A 21,012-nucleotide genomic window follows, 5' to 3' on the forward strand; every position below is an offset into this window, starting at 1 on the left:
GGACAATTTGGAGTCGCCAATTAACCTAGCATGTTTTTGGAATGTGGGAGGAAACCGGAGTACCCGGAGAAAACCCACGCATGCACGGGGAGAACATGCAAACTCCACACAGAGATGGCCGAGGGTGGAATTGAACTTGTCCCTCATGCAGCATGTCCAAGTGGACGCTTCGGCCTAGCTTGCCAGATGAAGTGCATGTGCGTTTTTCTAAATTTTTGAAATGGTCATGTTTAATAATAATAATAATAATAATTTATTTTGTATTATTTACATTTTATAAATATGTCTGCATATATTTGCACAATATTTATAATATTGTATATAATATAAAAAAGTTTGGGCACCCCTGATAACTTTCCAGATAAAATCACTGGTTGTTAGATCAGCCATTTCAGTTAAATATCTCAGGTCTCCTGGCTGTGAGGCCTGCGCGCTAACCACTTGTCCACCGTGCAGCCAGAGTAAAAATATAGAATTGATTATACCGACATATGTACATGCATGAAGTATAAAATATATTTATAATATTAAAAATTATATATTTAACAAGGCATTTTTTAAGGTGAAACTACATTTTTCCATATTAATTTGTTTACAGTATACACATGAACACAGCATCAAACATTGGAGAGTGTTATGTCCTATGTCCCCTGCCCTTAATATTACCATCCAAGTCAAACGATACGATGCTAAGTCTTCATCTTCGTCCCTTATGCAGCATGTCCAAGTGGACGTTTCGGCCAAGGTTGCCAGATGAAGTGCATGTGCGAGAACAACGCCCGTTGTGACACAGTGAGCGGTCGATGTACCTGCTCACCTGGCTGGACGGGTCACAACTGCAAGAAAGGTAACACACTACACACTACAGATTATGTCGTTCGATCCGCACAGGACTCATAATGCCGCTGATTTTTTAAACACAATGGCGTCCCAGCATGCAACACAGGCCGCTGGGGGACGGACTGTGTTGAGAGCTGTCGCTGTCAAAACGGAGACGGAAGCTGTGATGCTGTGACGGGCCGATGCAACTGTGAGGCCGGGTACACTGGAGCACACTGTCATCACAGTACGTGATGCTTCTGAATCATTATGTTCAATGAACGACTCACTACATGTTGCCTTTAAGTCATAAGACTAATCAACTATTATTATATCTTCAGAGTGTCCAGCAGGTATGTTCGGTCTCGGTTGTCGACATCGTTGCCAATGTGATAATCAGGCCTTATGCGACCATGTAAGCGGTGCTTGTACCTGCCTGGTGGGATGGACCGGAACATTCTGCGAAAAGCGTGAGATTCCAATTCTTCCAGTGCAGTTTAAGTATTCAAAGTATATATATAAGTATCTAAATATGATTTATGTCTCAGCGTGTCCTCAGGGATTCTTCGGAATGGACTGTCAGAAGAAGTGCTTGTGTCATAATGGAGGCCGCTGTGACCCGGTCAGCGGGGTTTGCTCCTGTCCTCGAGGGTGGACCGGACCATTCTGCAACCAAAGTGGGTAGTAGTATAAGTATATGAAAATATATTTTTCAAAGCATAGTGAGTGTCCTGATTAGCGACAAAAGTCCATCTGATGTTTCCACCTGCTATTTAAGTGTAATTTCCAAGTTCACTCGAAGGTCACGCTATTAAATATCCTCTCATGGCAGCGTGCCCGAGCGGTTTCTATGGCGACGGCTGCAACCAAACCTGCTCTTGTCGTAACGGTGTCTGCCACCCGGCTAGCGGTCTTTGTATGTGCACGGCGGGCTGGAACGGCGCCAACTGCACAGAAGGTGAGCGTCCATCTGCAAAGTGACAACTAACACCTGACAGGTAAATACTAGCTCAGCATTTTCTTCCCAGAATGCCCTGCAGGCTTCTACGGAGTCGGTTGTCTGCACCGCTGCCTGTGTCGGAACGGAGCGGCCTGCGATAAAGCCAGCGGGAAGTGTTCCTGTTCCAGCGGCTGGACCGGAACCGCCTGTGAGCTGGGTGAGACGAGTCCAAAAGTTAAAACCACTCTTGGACGGGTTTGGGCTTTATTGCTGTGTTAGGTTCGGGTGTTTGGATGTAATCCGCACCGATTCACTCAATGAACTGGTGAGATCCAACACATCCAGCCTTCGGACCAGAAGATCAGAACCAGATTTTGGTCTGGTCTCTATCTGACTCAGCTGATTGTTTCACTGTGTTTCCTCCTTCACACGTTTGACTTCCACACAGCTCGATACATTTATAAATCACTAACATTTTGAAAGGTACCTTGACTCGGTGGCTTGTGTGTTTTGGTCTACAGAGTGCCTGGCGGGACATTTTGGGGCCGACTGCCAACATGAGTGTGAGTGTGAAAACGGCGGCCAGTGTGACAGACAGACCGGACGGTGCAGCTGCAGTCTTGGTTGGAGGGGGGAACGCTGCCAGGAAGGTGAGGAGTTTGAACTGGCGAAACATCTTAAAACGGTAACCCGACGCCAGGTTATGAGCGATCACTGGTATTTGTTCCGCATGGCAGCTTGTGAGCCTGGCACGTTTGGAGCCCACTGCAAGGAGAGGTGTCACTGTGGGCACGGGGCGCCATGCCACCATGTCACTGGAGAGTGTCGGTGCCCCCCTGGATGGAGAGGAAAATACTGTGACAAAGGTCGGAACTCCAACATCCCAACATTGCTCATGTTTATGTTAATTTAACATTTTTATACTATTATTTGGAAAAATACTCGTATCTAAACTTTTTTACATACTTTTTAAATATTATAAATCTGTATTTTAATTTGCATTTACATTTTAGGACAATTTTAATAATATATTTAAATAAAATGTTTTATTATCTAAAAATATATTTAAGTACCAGTATATGCAATATGCATTTTTTCACAATTTTAAATTTTATTCTGTTACATACATGTAAATATTTTAAAACAGTTTTTGCTACATTTTAAAAATATTGTTTTAAATATATCTACATGTCTTTCTGTATTTTAAAATATGTTGTGTTTAAAAATATGTAAATGTTAATCTACATTTTTAAAATGGTCATGTTTTATATTACTATTAATAATAATAATAAAAATAATAATCAACTATAAAAATATAATATAATAACAATACTTGTTATTTTGTATTATTTACATTTTATAAAAATATTATTTTAAATATATCAACATGTCTTTCTCTGTTTTAAAGTATGTTATGTGTTTAAAAATATGTAAATGTTTTTCTACATTTTTGAAATGGTCATGTTTTATATTACTATTAATAATAATAATAGTAATAATAATTAACAATACAAATATAATATAATAACAATACTTTACATTTTGTATTTACATTTTACAAAAATATTATTTTAAATATATCTACATGTCTTTCTGTGTTTTAAAATATGTTGTGTGTTTAAAAATATGTAAATGTTTTTCTACATTTTTGAAATGGTCATGTTTTATATTACTATTAATAATAATAATAAAAATAATAATAATAAACAATAAAAATATAATATACTAACAATACTTGATATTTTGTATTATTTACATTTTATAAATGTCTGCATATATTTGCACAATATTTTAAAATATGTTGAAACGATTATAAATATGTTTATATTACAGAATATATCTTTGAAGGTAAATCAAAATATTTTGAAATATTTTTTTAACATGCATCTTAAAAATGAAAAAAACCCATTTCTTTAGCATTTACTACATATTTTTAAAATGTATCTGTTTTTCTGCTCTTTTTTTGCAATTAATCAATCAATGAATTATACAGTGATATGAAAAAGTTTGGGCACCCCTCATAATTTTCCAGATAAAATCACTGGTTGTTGGATCAGCCATTTCAGTTAAATATCTCATATAGCAGACCAACACATTGATGGATGAGAAATGAAAAGAAGTTGATATGATTTACAGAAATAATGCAATACTTATTTAAAGAAAGGTTGGCAGGTGCCTAAATTTGGGCACCCCACCAAAAAAATGACATCAGCTTTAAATCCCACTACAGCTTAGGTGACGTTGAATGAAATGTATTTGTGTTGTCTTCCAGCATGTTTGCCAGGTTCCTTTGGGCCAGGCTGCATGCGGCGCTGCAATTGTGCCACGGATACGTCTTGTCACCACGTGACCGGAGAGTGCGGCTGTCCTGCAGGCCTCACTGGTAGCGGCTGTGAACGAAGTAAGCTAGTAACCAAGAGATGATCAGTAACCAGTACTAACTAGTAGTAGCTGATACTGGATGCTCGACTCCCCCTGGTGGCTACACTACAAAGTCACTTTTCCCTCTCAGTTTGCCTTCCAGGAACGTTTGGGCCAAACTGCAATCAAGTGTGTCAGTGCTCTGAGACCAACCAGCTCTGCCACCCAGTGTCTGGATTGTGCTACTGCGCCCCAGGTTTCCAAGGACCGGAATGTGACCAAAGTAGGTAACACGGGAAATATCAGCAAATAAGCACTGCTAAATTTAACATTCATTTTTAATTCTTCAGCATGTGGAGCGGGTCGTTACGGTCCAAACTGCGAGAGGGAGTGTCAGTGTGCCAACGGGGGCGTGTGCGTCTCCTCCACAGGCGCTTGTAAATGTCCTGCAGGATTCATTGGCGCTCGCTGCAACATCAGTGAGTCATGTGACCTGAACGTCAAGCAAAAGACGACATGTGACGTGATTCATATGATGTGTTTTTCTGGTGGCAGCGTGTCCTGACGGGCGCTACGGAGTGGACTGTACGCAAGTGGCTCGGTGTGGGGACGGAGGGGTTCGGAACGACCCGGTGACCGGTCGCTGCGTGTGCAAGCCTGGACGAAGAGGGGAATACTGTACACAAAGTGAGTGGTCATGAAGGACAGGAAAGGCAGATCATCTGTTCAAGTAACATTTACCATTCCGACAAATGCACTAACCACTGCATTAACAGAACTAAATAAAACAAAAATAAAGTAAAACTACTTACCTTTGGAGATGCTACGTCATGGAGAGAGGGCAAGAAGTAGCTTTCTCTCTTTAATCACTCATATCATATCACAAAAAAAGCCAAATTAACATTTGTTCATATTTTCTCTGAATATTTAGCTGGAACTTCAATTTTTCAAAGCTATAAGTCATCATCCAAATAGGATGAAACTGTCGCCATCATCAAACTTTTATTCTCTATTCAAAGCCCCATTTTAGAATTCTTAACTGTCAATCAAGCGTAAAAAGAAGTCAGCTAAGTAAAATGTTCCAACACTCAAAGATGTGTCCCTTCAGGCTGTCCTCCAGGCTGGTTCGGCTCCGACTGCTTACGGCGTTGTAACTGTAGTAACGGCGCCGTGTGCCACCCGGTGAGCGGCAACTGCACCTGCGGCCTCGGATGGACCGGCCCACACTGCGACACGGGTGAGCACGCTCACCCCGCAGCATCTTTTTTTTTTTTTTTTATGAAGCCCACAAAAAGTCACACCATTGATTTTTTTTTAATATCCTCTCTTTACGTCCCAGGATGCCCGGCGGGTAAATTTGGCGCCAACTGTCAGCTGACATGCAAGTGTGAAAACAATGGGACATGTGACAAAGCGAGCGGGACGTGTCGCTGTGGTCCAGGATACTATGGACATACGTGTGAGCATGGTGAGAATACACTTTTGGAATGGTTCGAATTGGTTTGGTTTACTGGGGAGAGGCCTTATAACAATAATAATGATAATAATAATAATAATAATGATCATAATATAATAACTAACAACAGTAACAATAGTAATAAAAATAACAAAAATAATAACCATAATAATTATTAATAATGATATTATTATTATGGATGGATGGTTCATTCAAATTTTGTGGTGCTTAATTATAATTTTTTTAGATTTTATTATATATTTATATTTATGACATATGCAGTTGTTATTATATTATATTTGTCAATTATATATTAATTATAATTTTATATATATAGATCATAAAAACTATATTATATTCCATATATAACACATAGAACAGATGTATTAAAAATAAAATGTAACAAACATTTTTTCAAAACAAATAATGTTACTAAATAAATGTAACTACTAATTGTATTATAATTCATTACAATAATAGAGGTATATTTTATTTAAGAAAATATATTAAGTAAAAAACAATTTGTATTTTATTTATATTTAAGTCCAGTAGTTGACTGAAGTTAAATACTACAGAGAGTATCAGTTATGGACTTAAGTTAAGGACTTTATAAGGAAGGAAGCCTTTACAATATTTGTATTGTTTTTTAATAATGTAAAATAATATTTTTTTTAAATAAATAAAAAAAATAACTCATAATATGCAAACAGTTATATGACTTTACTACAGAGAGTATCAGTTATGGACTTAAGTTAAGGACTTTATAAGGAAGGAAGCCTTTACAATATTTGTATTGTTTTTAATCATGTAAAATAATATTTTTTTAATAAATAAATGTGAATGTAAGGAAAACATGTTTCCAAAAAGCATACAGTAATATTCATTTGTATTTAAAAGTGTCATTATTTATCTTGACAATTACATTGAATAATATGGACTATGCCCATCAGAGCAGAGGCCACTAATAAAATTTTCATAATGCATCATCTTCAGCGTGCCCCCCCGGTCTCTATGGCCCCCTGTGTCAGCGGCAGTGCGACTGTGAATACGGAGCTTCCTGTCATGCAGCATCCGGTCAGTGTGTGTGTCCCGCCGGACGTCACGGTGCTCGGTGCCAAAGAGGTGAGTCTCAGCACAAACGGACCTTCGTGAGCACCCCTCACGAAGGTCTGATACTGACCTCACGACCTTCATGCCGCCCCCTTGTGGCTGATGTTATGTTTTTTGGCGTTTTAGTGTGTGAACAAGGCAGGTATGGTCAAGGCTGCGCTAAAGTGTGCGACTGTGACGTCAACGCTCCGTGTGATCCTGTGACGGGAAGATGTCTCTGTCCTGCAGGACACACCGGACACAGATGTGACATTGGTGAGTGGAGCCTTTTCCACTTTAATTATTAATTAAAATAATTTATTAATCTTAATGTATGATCTTTGATGTAACTACATATTTTACTAATATTCACATACCGTGTATTTTTATTAAGCTATAAAACAGAAAAACATTACTTTTAATGTACTACAGAAACTACAATGAATATAATAAGTACATAACAAAAACATAAATATAGATTTAGATTGTAAGTGTATGTTGTGTGTCCAGTGTCCAGTCTAACTTCCTTGTTGTTCTGTGTCAGACTGCAGAGTGGGTCACTTTGGCCCCGACTGCACGCAGAGTTGCGAGTGCAAGAACGATGCAGACTGCGACCGACGCAACGGACGATGCAGCTGCCCGCACGGCTGGATCGGCCTCTACTGTCAGGAAGGTACAGACAACCTCAATGTCGTCTTGTTACCACAATGTAAACCCAAATAAGTTAGCAGAACTCCAAAAAAGTGAGGCAATCAGTTGCCACTTTTTTTTAGTTCATAAACTCAAACATTTGAGCATATCAGAGCTTTAATATTTGGAGTTGATATTGGATTTACTTTTTAAATTTTGTGATGAAGAGAGAAATAGCTTTCTTTTTCGCATTCTCTATTCTTTCATTTTTGTTCTCATTTCAAGTCTTTCCATAGGAAGAAAGTGTAACCTACACAGTACAAATTCATCTGATGTAATGGATTTATTCTTAAGTGATTGTTGGTTTGATTTATTCATCTTTGATACTTTTTTTCATAAGTAACTACAAATTCTTTTAAGTAGGTTACACAAATCTGCAAAAAGTTCATATTAATCAAAAATTACAAGTTAAATAAACAGAAAAAACAGATAATGCAACTGGCAATCAACATTTATAAGTAGAACTTTTTTTTAAGTTAATTATTTTGCGCAATCGGATTTACAGTCTTAAGTTGTATGTATGTCTTTAAGATTAAGATATGCCTTTATTCGTCCCTCAGTGGGGAAATTTGTAAGTTAATCTTACATAATATAGCTATAGTTCAATTTAATCAAAACACATTAGTTAAAAGTACTTAAAGTGTTAAATGAACTTGACATAAGTAAGTTATTAGAACTTTTTTAAGAACTTTGAGTATGCATAACTTCATTTATTTAAGTACTTTGAACATTCGGGTTTACAGTGCAGGAAAGGCGTACTGCATTTCCTTACGCCTTTGTGCATCTCCTCAGGTGGACCTCCACGCCTCCCGATGGAGAACGGCCGAGGAACCGCCACACCGGACAACACCTTGTAGCGCCCCCACCTGGTGGGAGGATACAGTCAAAGCTGGATGGATGTGGAATTCCATGTGGAGGAAAAAAAAGACTGAGATTCCACTTTGAGACACAAACTGAATGATGAATCTTCTTTAAGTCCAAAGTGGGACATCGCAGCGGCAGACAAACTCTTCCACGCTGCACGTTGGTATTTAATGTGAAATATTTGCCTATGTATATAGAATATTTGGTTTTGTACTGAAATGCGATGCAGCCATGTTTGCAGTTTTCTAACGCTCCCACACTAAATCAGTCAAAAATGTTAAATGTTTTTTTTGGACAGCTGACTGCTTTTGTTTTTGTTCATATTATGTATGAGGACCACACTAAGAAGAAACAACACAATTATGATAATAAATGTGCAATATTTTGAATATAGTTCATTTAAAATCACAATTAAATGAAAAATGTCAAATTTAGACTTTTTAAAATACGTATTTTTAATTTTAAAGAAACACTTTTTGTGGAAAATTAAGACTATTTTCATAATTCTATTTCCTACTTTATTGTCAGTGTATTATGGTTTTATTTTCAAAGCATAAGTGTGACAAAATGACAACGAGGCCTGCTTTTGGTTTTGCCATTGGTCATTTTCTTTAATGGAGATGAAGCTGTACATCCTGTCTAGAGTTGAGATTCAAGCACAGTGCAGTTAGCAACGCCTGCAAAAGAACGTTTAAAAAGAAACTGGACTAAAAAGTAAAAGGCATAGGCGATGACAACTGGAATATGTATAATATATACAAAGGTCTTCATATTTACATGAGATCTTTGACTCTTCTCTCTATGTTCTTGGGCATGTCTCCAACACAGCATATAGACAAGACTAAGTGGTCATCAAACCTTATTGATTTGATGAAGAAAAGGCTAAAAGATAAAAAATATATTCTCTTTAGAACTTTGTACTCCGCCAGTCATGTTCCACTCCTACAGCAGCGACGACGAGGATGAAACTAGGACTTCTTAAAGGGTGATATAGAGTGATATACTGTACTGTTGTTGTGCATGGAGGATCTTTGATGGGAACGCAAATGATCTCTCCTTTAGGACACAAGATGCTTCCATTTTTAAGCACTTTTTCTTTTTCTACAACGAGTTTTCACAACAAACTACTCCGCGCACACATAGCATGATGACTTAATACGTTCCTCTTTGTTTTTCTGCATAAAATCAACAGCTGGCTGACTTTGTAGGCATTTTGACTCCATGCTGACACTCACTTGTGCCTTCATGCCAAACAAGGAAGCCATATGCAAATATGAATAACAGACACGCCTCCTCGCATTACAGCATCAATGTACTTCACACATTATAGTATGTGTTGACTAGCATGGTCCGGTAATTAGAATATGGATCACGTCAGACTGAACAAGCCTCCAGATGCCATCTAGAATCTTTGCAGGGTTTTTTTTTTTTTTTAACACGGAGGAGAGGAATCTTTGGCTCCAGACATCCAAAAAATGTCACCTAGGTGTCTAATTTGGTGAAATGAATTCATTCCAGGCTAAATGTACCACACAGCATGAGAAAAACAAGAACACTTCAACACACACACACACACACACAAGTAGGAGTTATTGGAAAAATAAAACGAAGAGCTCTCGCTCGCTTCCCTGAGCTGCTGCCACAAAGCGGGTACAAGAAACGCCTCCCTGGCAAAGATTGTTGCCATAGTAACCAGCTTGTTTACACCAGGAATCAATCACAACTTACAAAAAAAAAAAAAGGATCACAATGTGTCCTAGCAGACATCCTCCACATACCAGTAACATTTTAAATCATTTTTACCAAAGAAGAAGAAATGTTTGAATTTCATCAAAAGGAGAAGACGCGGCCGTCTCAGGTATCGTTATTAACGTTACAAGTTTGAACCCGATCTGAATATTCTGTAGTTTTGTGGGACAAACTCAGGCAAAAAAAAAAAAAAAATCTGCAAAATCTGATCATTTCACCACAAGGGCTAAGACGGCGCTTCCTTTAGCCAATCACAATTTTAAAGTGACGGCATGCTCCTGGTGCAAAGATCAAAGATGGCCGCTTCCTTTAGCTAGCTCAAAAAAAAGTAATAATCAGTATGCTTTGGCAGCAGGAGTATCGATCAACAAACTGAAAAATGGAAAGAAAAAAAAATAACATGATGGACGACGTGATGATGATGAGAGGGGATGATCTTCGTCTACGATAGTGCAACATCTGTGAGATTAGGTTATTATTCCAGTGGCTAAACGTAGCCCCGACACACCCACCATTACTAAAGTGCTGATTGTTGAAGCCCACCACCGGGGAGGTGGGTGGAACTGGGGGGTCGGGGGAGAGGGGGCCAGACAAAAACGACACAAACACAACACAATGTCCAAGAAACACACCCGCATGGCGATGACACGTGTTGGTCGTCATGTATGACGTATGGAATCCACTTGCTCCGAGTGGTGGAGAAACTAAACCTGACAGGCGAGAAAGCGTGTGCTTTTTATTTTCTTCTTCTTCATTCTTAAAAAAAAAAAAAAAAAAAAAGTAGTATTCTATGATTTGAAGTAGGAGCGCAAACCTCTCTGCACACTTTGCTAAGTGAATCGCTGCCTTCCTTTAATGGACTACCCCCCCCCTCTTATCCATTGAAGTGTGAGTGAGGAGCCCCCCTGGTGGCCTTTTGGTGCGACCACACTCATGCGCCGGGGTCTCGCTCGGTAGAAGCTCAAGCAAATTTAGGATCAGGCAATAAGGCGGGACGCGCTGCCATGGCGGGCTTGCGGGCGTTAAGAGCGGTAATCCTTTTTACTGTACGGCTTGTTGCCCAAGATGCTGTCCACCTCGTGGGTGATGGACGACGACAGCTTGGGAAGGACCTGAGGATGCAGAAGACCAGGATGAGGAAAATACTCCGTTTAACATCCTGGTTTAGTTTAGTTTAGTTTCCCAGATATTCCCCCCCCCTTCCAAAGCCTCATGCTGGCTTGAAGTCAGATTTTGCATCAACATTTGCAATAAAAGGGACTGTTCTGTTTATTATAACCCCACCCTAATAGCTAATCACCACTAACACAGCATTTACCGTCTTTCTGAGAAAGTTCAAACTATCACTTTTCCTTCTCAGCACACAACTATGGTGTGTTCACAGACCGCCGAATAAAGTGCGGAATCTCAACACTTGAAAAAACCATTATCAGTAGCACATAAAGGCAAATGTTGGCCTTTCTAACACTTAAACGTACGTAATGTATGATGTACTTTTTAGCTGTATTATCAAGTATTCATAAAGAATTACCCACTTGCAGTAAATGAGGTGTTTTCTGCTGAGAAAAAACACTTAAAAAATATATTTTTTAAACCGGTTGTCAATGCTGAATCGTGAATAAACTATTGTATTTCAGCAAACAAATATTCCTTACTAAAAGTAAACGTTAGGTTGTCATTAATATAAATAATAAATATAAATGTCTATAAATACTAAAGCAGTGATTCCCAAAGGCCCCCTGGTGGGCCGTGTTGGTACTGCAGATGGGCCATGAGAGGTCATTGAAAATATGATTCATTTTTGCATATTTTTAAAATTATTTGTATTATAACATATTTATTGCATGATTCAAAACAAATATTTATAGGCCTAAGTAATAACCTATTGAGTGTTATTGACCTATCACAATATTTTAGGAACCTTATACAGTTTATGATTGGAACGTAGCTCTCTGGTCATCATGCCAGTCTTGGATGCAGTTGTGAAATGTATGAAAATTAATTAGATTAAAAGTTTGGGCTTCCTTTATCCCCCTGCTTTCATTTAAATCTTGAATCTTAATATTAATAATATTAATAATATTAATAATATTAATAATATTAATAATATTAATCATATTAATAATATTAATCATATTAATCATATTAATCATAATCATAATAATAATACATTCTGAGAATGTAGCATTTTGTCTATGTACTGTTTATAGGAGAAAAGTGGGTTGCGGGCATTTTTTTTTTCGATTTTCAAGTGGGCCCTGTATTGGAACCCCTGTACTAGACCATTACAATGTATGCTTTCAAACATTTTCTGTATCTTTTTCCATGAATTCCAATTATGCAAATGCATGAAGAAGCAAGCTCTTATTATTTGTCCGATCTCAGCATACAAAAAGTATTGAATTATATCAGCCAGCATCTAAAATCTCAGATATTGGCACTTTGACATGTGCATTCCATTCCACTGTCTACGTCAGCATGTGATAGTGTGTGCTAGCATGTTTAGCCAACCGTTAACCATGTAGTATTATATTTAAAGTTAAAGTCAGAAAAGATGTTATAGCAAAGTGCAAAACATGTCATGCACAAGTTTCCAGTGGTGGCACAGAACCGGGGAAGTTTAACACGACCAAACTAAATGGGCATAAAAAAATGTCATATTTGGATTTTTGCAACATCATGTTTTTCCTGAAACATCGACCATCGTTTGACACCCCCCCCCCCCAGGGATGACAAAAACACACTGGCTACAACAGAAAAGAGACAGTGTTCATTCAAAATTAGAGATTAATGGACATGTTGGACCAAAAAAATTATATCTAAAAATATACACATCTATATTAGTTAAAAGCAAATATTTGTGATCAAGTACATTTATTACTAAAATATAAAAATAATTTTTTTTGTTTAAAATATAAAGCAACATGGAAAAGCTAAAATGAGCAGCGACATTCATGTTCTCCATGGAGGAGGGACAGTGTGTCTATTTCAAGGATCACTTATTTGAAATTCCTGCTTCCAAAGAAAACTGCAGAGAGAGATGCCCTCGGGTAATGTGAGCGTAACATTTGAAAATGGGGAAATATGAAATGTACTCAGGGAGACGGAGGCGCACACGCAGTTTGAATATTATTTGGTACGAGGCAGACATAATGAGGAGGATGTGCACCCCTCCAGCCCAGACAACCACATTCAGAGGGTGCATCTTATCAGCAGGAAGTGTAGGAAGTGCCCTTAAGCCCCCCCTCCCCCAGCCCCCACAACCCCCTTCCCCTCCCCGGTAACTGATCCTGCGCTGACCTTATTAAGCTGCTACAGTAGAGCACCCAAGCGTGAAGCAGCAAACTGGCCAAGAGGCTAGCATGTTCTCAGGAGAGGAGCATCACACGCCTGCTGGACATCGACTTTAGATGCTACTTTTTTCCAACAGCTCACCTGAATGGCTCCTATGTTCTCCATCAGCTGGTCGGTGTTGGACGCCCCTAAAAGGACGGAGCTCACCCCTTCGTTACGTAGACACCACGCTGCAGGGGACCATTGAGATACACACAGATAAGCATGCAAAATGCAGGAAATATTTTTTTCAGTAGTGATGTGCAGATAAATACTGGAATATCAACGCTTCCCATAACAGATCTTCATGCTATAAAATCGATGCTCAAATCAAAATACTGAAACAATGACCGATCACAAAAACAGAGCCATGTTTTCATCCTTATAGTATCCATCCATCCATTTTCTATGCCGCTTATCCTCATTAGGGTGGCGGGGGTATAGCATCATAACAGGTACCAAACTAGCTAACTTTGTGTGCTGCTTGTTAGCCACTCATAAACAATAGAAGAAACAGAAGAAAGCTAACTGTGTGAGGAAAATACAATGACAGGAGCAATATGTTTTAACAGGGATATAAAAACACTACAGGCGATCGGCGCCAGGAATGACTTTTGCGTGAGTAATATAAGATTTTTTTTGTGTCCAACCTAGTAGCTTGATCATAATAACTGTAAACAAATCTAGTTGACTACTTCGCAGATTTCACTTATTTTCGAAAAACCTATGAACATGGAATTGTTTGACTTTAGAATCATTCAGGGTTGGATTATATTCAACTGACAGTTTTTCTGTTGCATCAAAACTAAGTGGGGATTGTACACGAGTGCTTCGGGTAGATGGCACTGAAATGCTAGTTTCATTATGTCGAAGACAAGCAGAGAAGCACCTAAGGGTGCTGCTCCAAGCAGCAGGGCCATGCAGGAAGTCAATGTAAGCCGTTTATATTCAATAGCAGAATGTCAATGATGGAGATCATTACCTGGTTGGGCATAAATCGCAGCATGTTTGGGCCCCCTAAGAAGCGCCCAGTGGATTTATGGTAATTGGGAGAGACGAGGGCATGTGTTAATGTGCCGTGAAAGATAATCTATAACGCTGTCTTTACTGCCAGGACTAAAATCTGTGCCGAGATAAGAGAAGGGAAATCCCACACTGGCCCTCACAGGAGAGTGTCTGTTTTGATTTTTCTTTCTATTTTTTTTCTTCTGCACATTCTCGCATTTCTGTGTATCAATATGACTCAGGTTGATGCATGTATGTTCATATTTACTACATTCTGATTTACATGTATTTAGTGGAATATTGGAGATCATTCATCCACAGGAATCAGCTTCAGATAATGTTACTTTGGCTATTTTCACACTGCAGGTCAATTCGGATTTCTTTGCCCATATGTACCTGTATCTGATTTGTCCATGTCAGTGTGAACAGCACAATTCAGATTTTTTTAAATGCAACTCAGGCCTCATTTGTATGTGGATATAAATCTTATATGTATGCGATGCAACTGTATGAACGGTCAGGTTGCAGATATTCGACCTATACGTGCTTATCAAGACTTACCATATTTTCCGGACTATAAGTTGCACTTTTTTCATAGGTTGGCTGTTCCTGGGACTTATACTCCAGAGCGACTTATAAATGAAAAAACTGTTTATGTTACATAAACACTGGACATCTTTTCTGTTTATGTTTCGTGTAGCTGAATAACCATTATGTTTGCATATCTTACACAATTATAGCCTGTTCTCTATTATATGCCTTATTATTATTATTAATGTTAGAACTTGCCTTCCAAGAGGACTTACTGTCTGTTTTGGTCAAGTAATTTGTAAAATAAATTACCCGCAAAAAATGCGACTTATGTATGTTTTTTTTTCCTAATTATGCATATTTGGCCTTATGCGACTTATACTCTGGAGCGACTTATAGTCCAGAAAATACGGTAAAAGATACTCACTGATATAGGCAGTCATGAAAAGGCCTGGTTTATCATGCAAAACTTTGATAAAGGTACTCACTAATATAGACAAAGTTCTTCTGTGTGTACTTTTTTTTTCTTAGCTTAATACTGTAAATCACCTCACTACCTTAATATATTCAAGGGTTTAAAATACATCAATAAATGACTATAATGTCTTGTATTCTTTATGCTATGATTTGAATTTGGACATAGAATCTGATCGGTATCACCAATACCAGTCTACATCTAATCCAATATTGGGTTGGAAATGAAATCAATAGTATCACACCTCACTCGCGCACACACTGCAGCAATGTTTACTGTTTACTTGCGTAAACACAGGGAAATTTGAGCGATGTTGCGCTTTTCAGACGCTTTGCGTTCATATTATGTCGCATTCGCACTACACAAAAAATTGTAAATTGTGTGTCATACCCTGCAGTGTGAAAGTAGGCTCAAAGTCTCAAATTAAACAGCTAGAAATGCACAGTTGTAGATGACCACAGTGTAACCCACTGGGCATCCTATGCTTGTATGGATGTACCATAAAACATTCACCTCGAATAAAATACATTTAAATGATGAAATCTAATGTGGGGAATTTATTTACACCAAGCTACCCTCAGTAATCACATTACTGCCATATGATAATTATATGAGTAGTCTTGTTAGACACTTCCCCCCCCCAAAAAATCCTTACCAAATTGTGAAAAGATGTCCAAACACCGTGTTTGGCCCATGTTCAGATGTCAATTATTACTTCTGATGACACAATGATGACGTAACATCTCTTCAAATTATCACCCAAGCACACAGAGGACAACATGGACATGGACACAAGACGTCATCCCGGGCCCCATCCGAGCCAGGGGGACGGACAGACAGACAGAAAGAGAGAGAGCGGCAGAATGCATCTGCGTACCGATGGCGAGTTGGGGCAGAGTGCAGCCCAGCCGCTCCGCGATCGCCTGCAGCTCTTTCAACTTCGCCTGCTGACGCCGACCCTCCTCGCTCAAGATCTTGTCCTTCAACCACTGGTAACCCTGAAAACACAGCACACCTGCTCAAAAACACCGCCCTGCTCACACTGCGGCCGCCACGCCTCCTGTGTCACCAGGGCCTGTTTTTAAACATGTGACTCTGTCTCCTCCCTACACTCCCTGAATATGATCTTAATGCTTTTCTAATATATATTCTATAAAGTCATCCTCTATTTTTAATTAACGCTGTAAGCTTAACCCTGCTATCCCAACAAGGAATCCTAACTCAGACCTCTAGTTTCAACACCAAACCCTCAGTTTATGACCGTACTATTTACAAACCCTAATTTGGAACCCTAACCACAGCATTAGACCTTGGACCCTAGCATCAGACACCAACTTTAGACCCTAGCCCAAGCTTCAAACACTAATCCCAGCATTAAACCCCAAATCCAACATTCAAACCCTAACTTTTGCATCAAACTCTAACTAGAAACCCTAACCCATGGGTATCCAAACATTTTCCATGGAGGGCTGCATACTGAAAAACCAAAGAATGACCACTTTTACAGTCTGTAAACCAACCCATGTAGATATGGCAAGACATTGTGTATATATAAAGAAAAAAAAACACCAGCATCTGTGACAAGCATATGAGTAAGAACAAATGTTTTCTACTAATATTAAGTGCTTTTGTTGTTGTTTTTTTCTTTTTGCTGTTATTTTTTTTAACCAAGCTTTTCCTGTTAATACCATGTCAATATTCTCTCATATATTGACTTTATTGTTATAATATTATAACTTTTACCCAACCAAAATTTCCTAAAATTGCAATGTTTATTAGTTTTTCATACGATATTTGTAGTCTTTAATATTTATTTAAATATTTAAATATTTATTTTCACTTAATATTGTTACTCCTAATATTTTATCTTTCTTCCCATAAAATTGCTGCTTTTTCCATGCTTGCTGTTGTTGTTTTTTGTTTAATTGTATTTTTAGAATGTGCCAAGGGCCAATAAAAAAACAGCTGCAGGCCTTAAATGGCCGCTGCACCTCAATTTGGACACCCCTGCCCTAACTAAATCATCAAATCCTAATTTGAAACGATGCTTCAAACCTCAAATGCCAGCATAAACCTAACCAGAACATAAAAACATAATTCGTGACTCTAACCCAGGGCTTATTTTCTGTCATGCCCCCCCCCAAACAACAGATATTTTTTGTGTGCCCCCACATTTATCTGTACCGTACAGACTGAACCTGAAACTGAAAGAAAAATGCGACAAAATGCAGAGCATACAAGCATATTCATGAGTCAAATTGCATGTTGAGTACTACAAATTTGTACATGTTGGCAGGGCTGCATTAAAATGAAAGCCTCTCACACCCCCTCCTCACAGTTCATCGAGCCCCCCCTTGGGAACCCGTCCCAATATTTGAGAAGCACTGCCCTAACCAAACATTCAAACCTTAAACCTTGAATCTCAAATCTTAACTCTAATGCTAGCATTAAAGCCTAACCACAACCACTAACAAAACATAAATCCTTCCCCTTGCTTTTGGAACCATGGTAGGTCAGGGCTAAATCCTTGGTAATACCCATGATTTGTGATCTATTTATTACACAAGTGTGAATCTGTGTTCAATTTAAGCATGAGAAATTAACAGAACACTGTGTTCTTACAAGGAAGAGTCATGAATCCAGACAGAATAATGCAAATTACACCACAAACATTCACTGAGCCAAGCAGGATGACACATAATCCACACTGCACAACACTGAAAAGCAGAGGGAACATGCCACAAAGAACGGACCACTGCGCTTAATAATGTCATATGTAAGCTTGTATGGTGTAAGAACAAGACACAAACACACAGCGACGACCAACAACTAGTGACGGAACCACACAAGAAGGTGGACAGCAGCATAGAGGACCACACCAAGACAATCACAGACCACAGGCTACCTTCAGAGAGGCCCGAGAGTACGGGGGCACTCTGCCGTCGTATTTCCCTGAGATGATCCCGCAGGCCAGCGGTGACCACGTCATGGCCCCCACACCTACATGACAACATCATTAGAACGTCACCATCATAAATGGTGCAGCATTTTAAGGTTAAGAAGCTTCAGTCACCTATTTTATGGAAAAGTTCTGGTAGCTGCACCTCCACCTTCTCTCTCTGAAACATGTGATATTCCGCCTGCTCACAGATGGGAGGAATCTGATTGAATTGTCGTGCCACGGAATATGCTTCCTGCAGGGGAAAAAAATAAAGCAACAAGATGATGTGGAGTATAAATTCATTACAGAAGACCGAAGTCGCATGCTGACACATTTTCACAAACATTCAGTATACGGTACCATGATCTCCATGGGGCTCCAGCGGGATGTCCCCCAATACATCGCCATGCCTTGATTTATCACATGGGTCATTGCTCGAACCGTTTCTGCACACAAAGACAAAAACTATAATAACATCATGAGGTTATATTCATATTCCTATTCATATATAGTCACAGTTACAAGTGGCTCTATGAGGGCAGCCATAACTGCAATGTGGACTTCAATGAAAACAAGTTTGACAGCCCTGACCTAATGTTACAGTGGGTGCTTTGTAAGTTGTGTGAGTCAGGATTATTGGGGGGGGTGTCAAACATTGGGGTTTTACATCAGTGTTATATGTATGTTAACATTATTCTGTGGAAAAAAGTAAGGAAATGGTGACATGGTGGTCGAGTGGTTAGCGAGCAGACCTCACAGCTAGGAGACCAGGGTTCAATTCCAACCTCGGCCATCTCTGTGTGGAGTTTGCATGTTCTCCCCGTGCATGCGTGGGTTTTCTCCGGGTACTCCGGTTTCCTCCCACATTCCAAAAACATGCTAGGTTAATTGGCGACTCCAAATTGTCCATAGGTATGAATGTGAGTGTGAATGGTTGTTTGTCTATATGTGCCCTGTGATTGGCTGGCGACCAGTCCAGGGTGTACCCCGCCTCTCGCCTGAATACAGCTGAGATAGGCTCCAGCAACTCCCGCGACCCTCGTGAGGAAAAGCGGTAGAAAATGAATGAATGAATGAATGAAAGTAAGGAAATGTTTTATTGTGTAACTCTAAGAATTCTTATTTATGAATCACCAGCGAAGTTCTGACTCCAAACTCAGGTCACAGTATTGCGAAAGAATCAAAGCACCCAAAGTGGAGGCAGACGGGCGACCCCTGACTGAACTCCATCCCAGAGAGTAACTCTGACAGGAGCAGATGGACAGTGAGCGTCCAGCTGAGCCCACAAGCATGCACGTACGTGCGTGCGTGCACACACACATTCACATACACTTTGCACTCTGGCATTTAAAAAAAAAAAGTCTCCAGCATCTACAGTCTCATTCCCACTGTGGAGGAGGAAGCACCGCTGCTGAATAAAATGAATATTTTGACTTGGTTGAGAGACTCAAACATGAGTGTTGTCATAGAAACAGCAAGTGGTAAGTAGTATAATGTCCAGTGAAATAATAAGGGAAGAGCAGTGGTGTTACCTTCCATAGGCGTGTTTGGGTCCGGTCTGTTCGCAAATACTACGTCAACGTAGTCTAACTGCAGTCTCTCCAGAGAAGCTTTTAAACCTATAGATGAAGTTTGGAAGTCAAAGAAGACAGAATTTGACCGAAAAGTTCAAGGAATCCCTCTTCAGCTTCAAACTACATTGTCTATTTAATTTTTGACATTAATTTAATTGATATTAATACATACATACATACATACATACACATACACACACACACACACACACATATATATATATATATATATATATATATATATATATATATATATGCCCAAACTTTAATACTAATAAATTGTATCACCATTATCTCTCATTGCGAAATGTATGTGAATTTTAAGAAATTAAAGCTTTTTTTTGTATCTGGAAAAGCTCTTTTACTTACCTTCTATAATATGTTTTCGAGATAAACCTCTTTCAGTCTCAGCTCTGCAAAGAATGACACAATAGAGCTATATACACAATAGAGCTACAACCACACAAAAATATGATAAGAAATGTCCCTGGAGAGAAATGTCCAAGAAGCAAAAAGAAAAATAATCAGATAAGGATGAAAAAATGACTTTAAAATGCTTGTAAGAAAAATAACACATTATACAGGAAATGTATCATTCAAGCAGAAAAAACATAAATAAAACTTATAAAAATAAGTTAACTACTAGGGATGAGCAGGATAAGAGTATCCGTTACGGATAATGCATTTTTGCCAGATATGAGTATGAAACGTGTATATTTCGCCAATGTACAGATTTAAGTATCATCCGTGTCCGGTTAAAACACACCCACTTCCGGTTTGTGAAACTGAAACATTTTGAAAAAGTGCAAAAATCAAAATTGTCAGAAGCTGAAGCTCAACTGAAATGCTGAGGAAATACGTTAAAATGAAGGTAAGAATAAATTGGTAGTTTGAGTTCAAATCAGGAATTGAACCAACCATCTCTGGGTTTAGATCCAAACAGCTGCGCTATACAACGTTTACTAATTTGCCACAATCGGGGAAGCATTAGGGCCAAATAATTCAAGGGAGCTCTCTCATGTTTTGTGGCACTGCTCTTCAAATATTTGTTAATATTATGTGTTTAATGTTGTGTATTTAGTTTTTTTCTCAATTAATATACATAAGCAAATGCACAGTATGTATTTAAATAGAATGTGTGTATTTACTTATCTGTTGGCTTCTATTCATCTGACACCATGACTA

At 38.8% G+C, this 21,012-nt stretch overlaps 2 protein-coding genes across 7 annotated transcripts in view; one reads left to right on the top strand and one right to left on the bottom strand.

Moving 5' to 3' along the window:
- Positions 1–8,609, top strand: part of megf6b (multiple EGF-like-domains 6b) — a 59,479-nt gene extending 50,870 nt beyond the window's left edge. For all 3 annotated transcript variants that reach the window (XM_058054283.1, XM_058054282.1, XM_058054284.1), the window contains 18 exons: positions 719–847; positions 935–1,066; positions 1,161–1,289; positions 1,368–1,496; positions 1,652–1,777; positions 1,848–1,976; positions 2,281–2,409; positions 2,497–2,625; positions 4,032–4,160; positions 4,272–4,403; positions 4,471–4,599; positions 4,676–4,807; positions 5,229–5,357; positions 5,460–5,588; positions 6,570–6,698; positions 6,813–6,941; positions 7,210–7,338; positions 8,148–8,609. In XM_058054283.1, the coding sequence (XP_057910266.1) occupies positions 719–847; positions 935–1,066; positions 1,161–1,289; positions 1,368–1,496; positions 1,652–1,777; positions 1,848–1,976; positions 2,281–2,409; positions 2,497–2,625; positions 4,032–4,160; positions 4,272–4,403; positions 4,471–4,599; positions 4,676–4,807; positions 5,229–5,357; positions 5,460–5,588; positions 6,570–6,698; positions 6,813–6,941; positions 7,210–7,338; positions 8,148–8,212 (2,264 nt within the window). In that variant the 3' untranslated portion in view covers positions 8,213–8,609. The remainder of the gene's footprint in view (positions 1–718; positions 848–934; positions 1,067–1,160; positions 1,290–1,367; positions 1,497–1,651; positions 1,778–1,847; positions 1,977–2,280; positions 2,410–2,496; positions 2,626–4,031; positions 4,161–4,271; positions 4,404–4,470; positions 4,600–4,675; positions 4,808–5,228; positions 5,358–5,459; positions 5,589–6,569; positions 6,699–6,812; positions 6,942–7,209; positions 7,339–8,147) is intronic.
- Positions 8,610–9,808: 1,199 nt separating this feature from the next.
- Positions 9,809–21,012, bottom strand: part of kcnab2a (potassium voltage-gated channel subfamily A regulatory beta subunit 2a) — a 78,029-nt gene continuing 66,825 nt past the window's right edge. For all 4 annotated transcript variants that reach the window (XM_058054288.1, XM_058054286.1, XM_058054287.1 and 1 more), the window contains 8 exons: positions 20,197–20,240; positions 19,786–19,872; positions 18,614–18,699; positions 18,386–18,506; positions 18,218–18,312; positions 16,190–16,310; positions 13,404–13,492; positions 9,809–11,080 (listed from right to left, as the gene is read on the bottom strand). In XM_058054288.1, coding sequence (XP_057910271.1) covers positions 10,991–11,080; positions 13,404–13,492; positions 16,190–16,310; positions 18,218–18,312; positions 18,386–18,506; positions 18,614–18,699; positions 19,786–19,872; positions 20,197–20,240 — 733 coding nt within the window. In that variant the 3' untranslated portion in view covers positions 9,809–10,990. The remainder of the gene's footprint in view (positions 11,081–13,403; positions 13,493–16,189; positions 16,311–18,217; positions 18,313–18,385; positions 18,507–18,613; positions 18,700–19,785; positions 19,873–20,196; positions 20,241–21,012) is intronic.

Source organism: Doryrhamphus excisus, chromosome 18, assembly GCF_030265055.1.
Source record: "Doryrhamphus excisus isolate RoL2022-K1 chromosome 18, RoL_Dexc_1.0, whole genome shotgun sequence".
Taxonomy (NCBI): Eukaryota; Metazoa; Chordata; class Actinopteri; order Syngnathiformes; family Syngnathidae; genus Doryrhamphus; species Doryrhamphus excisus.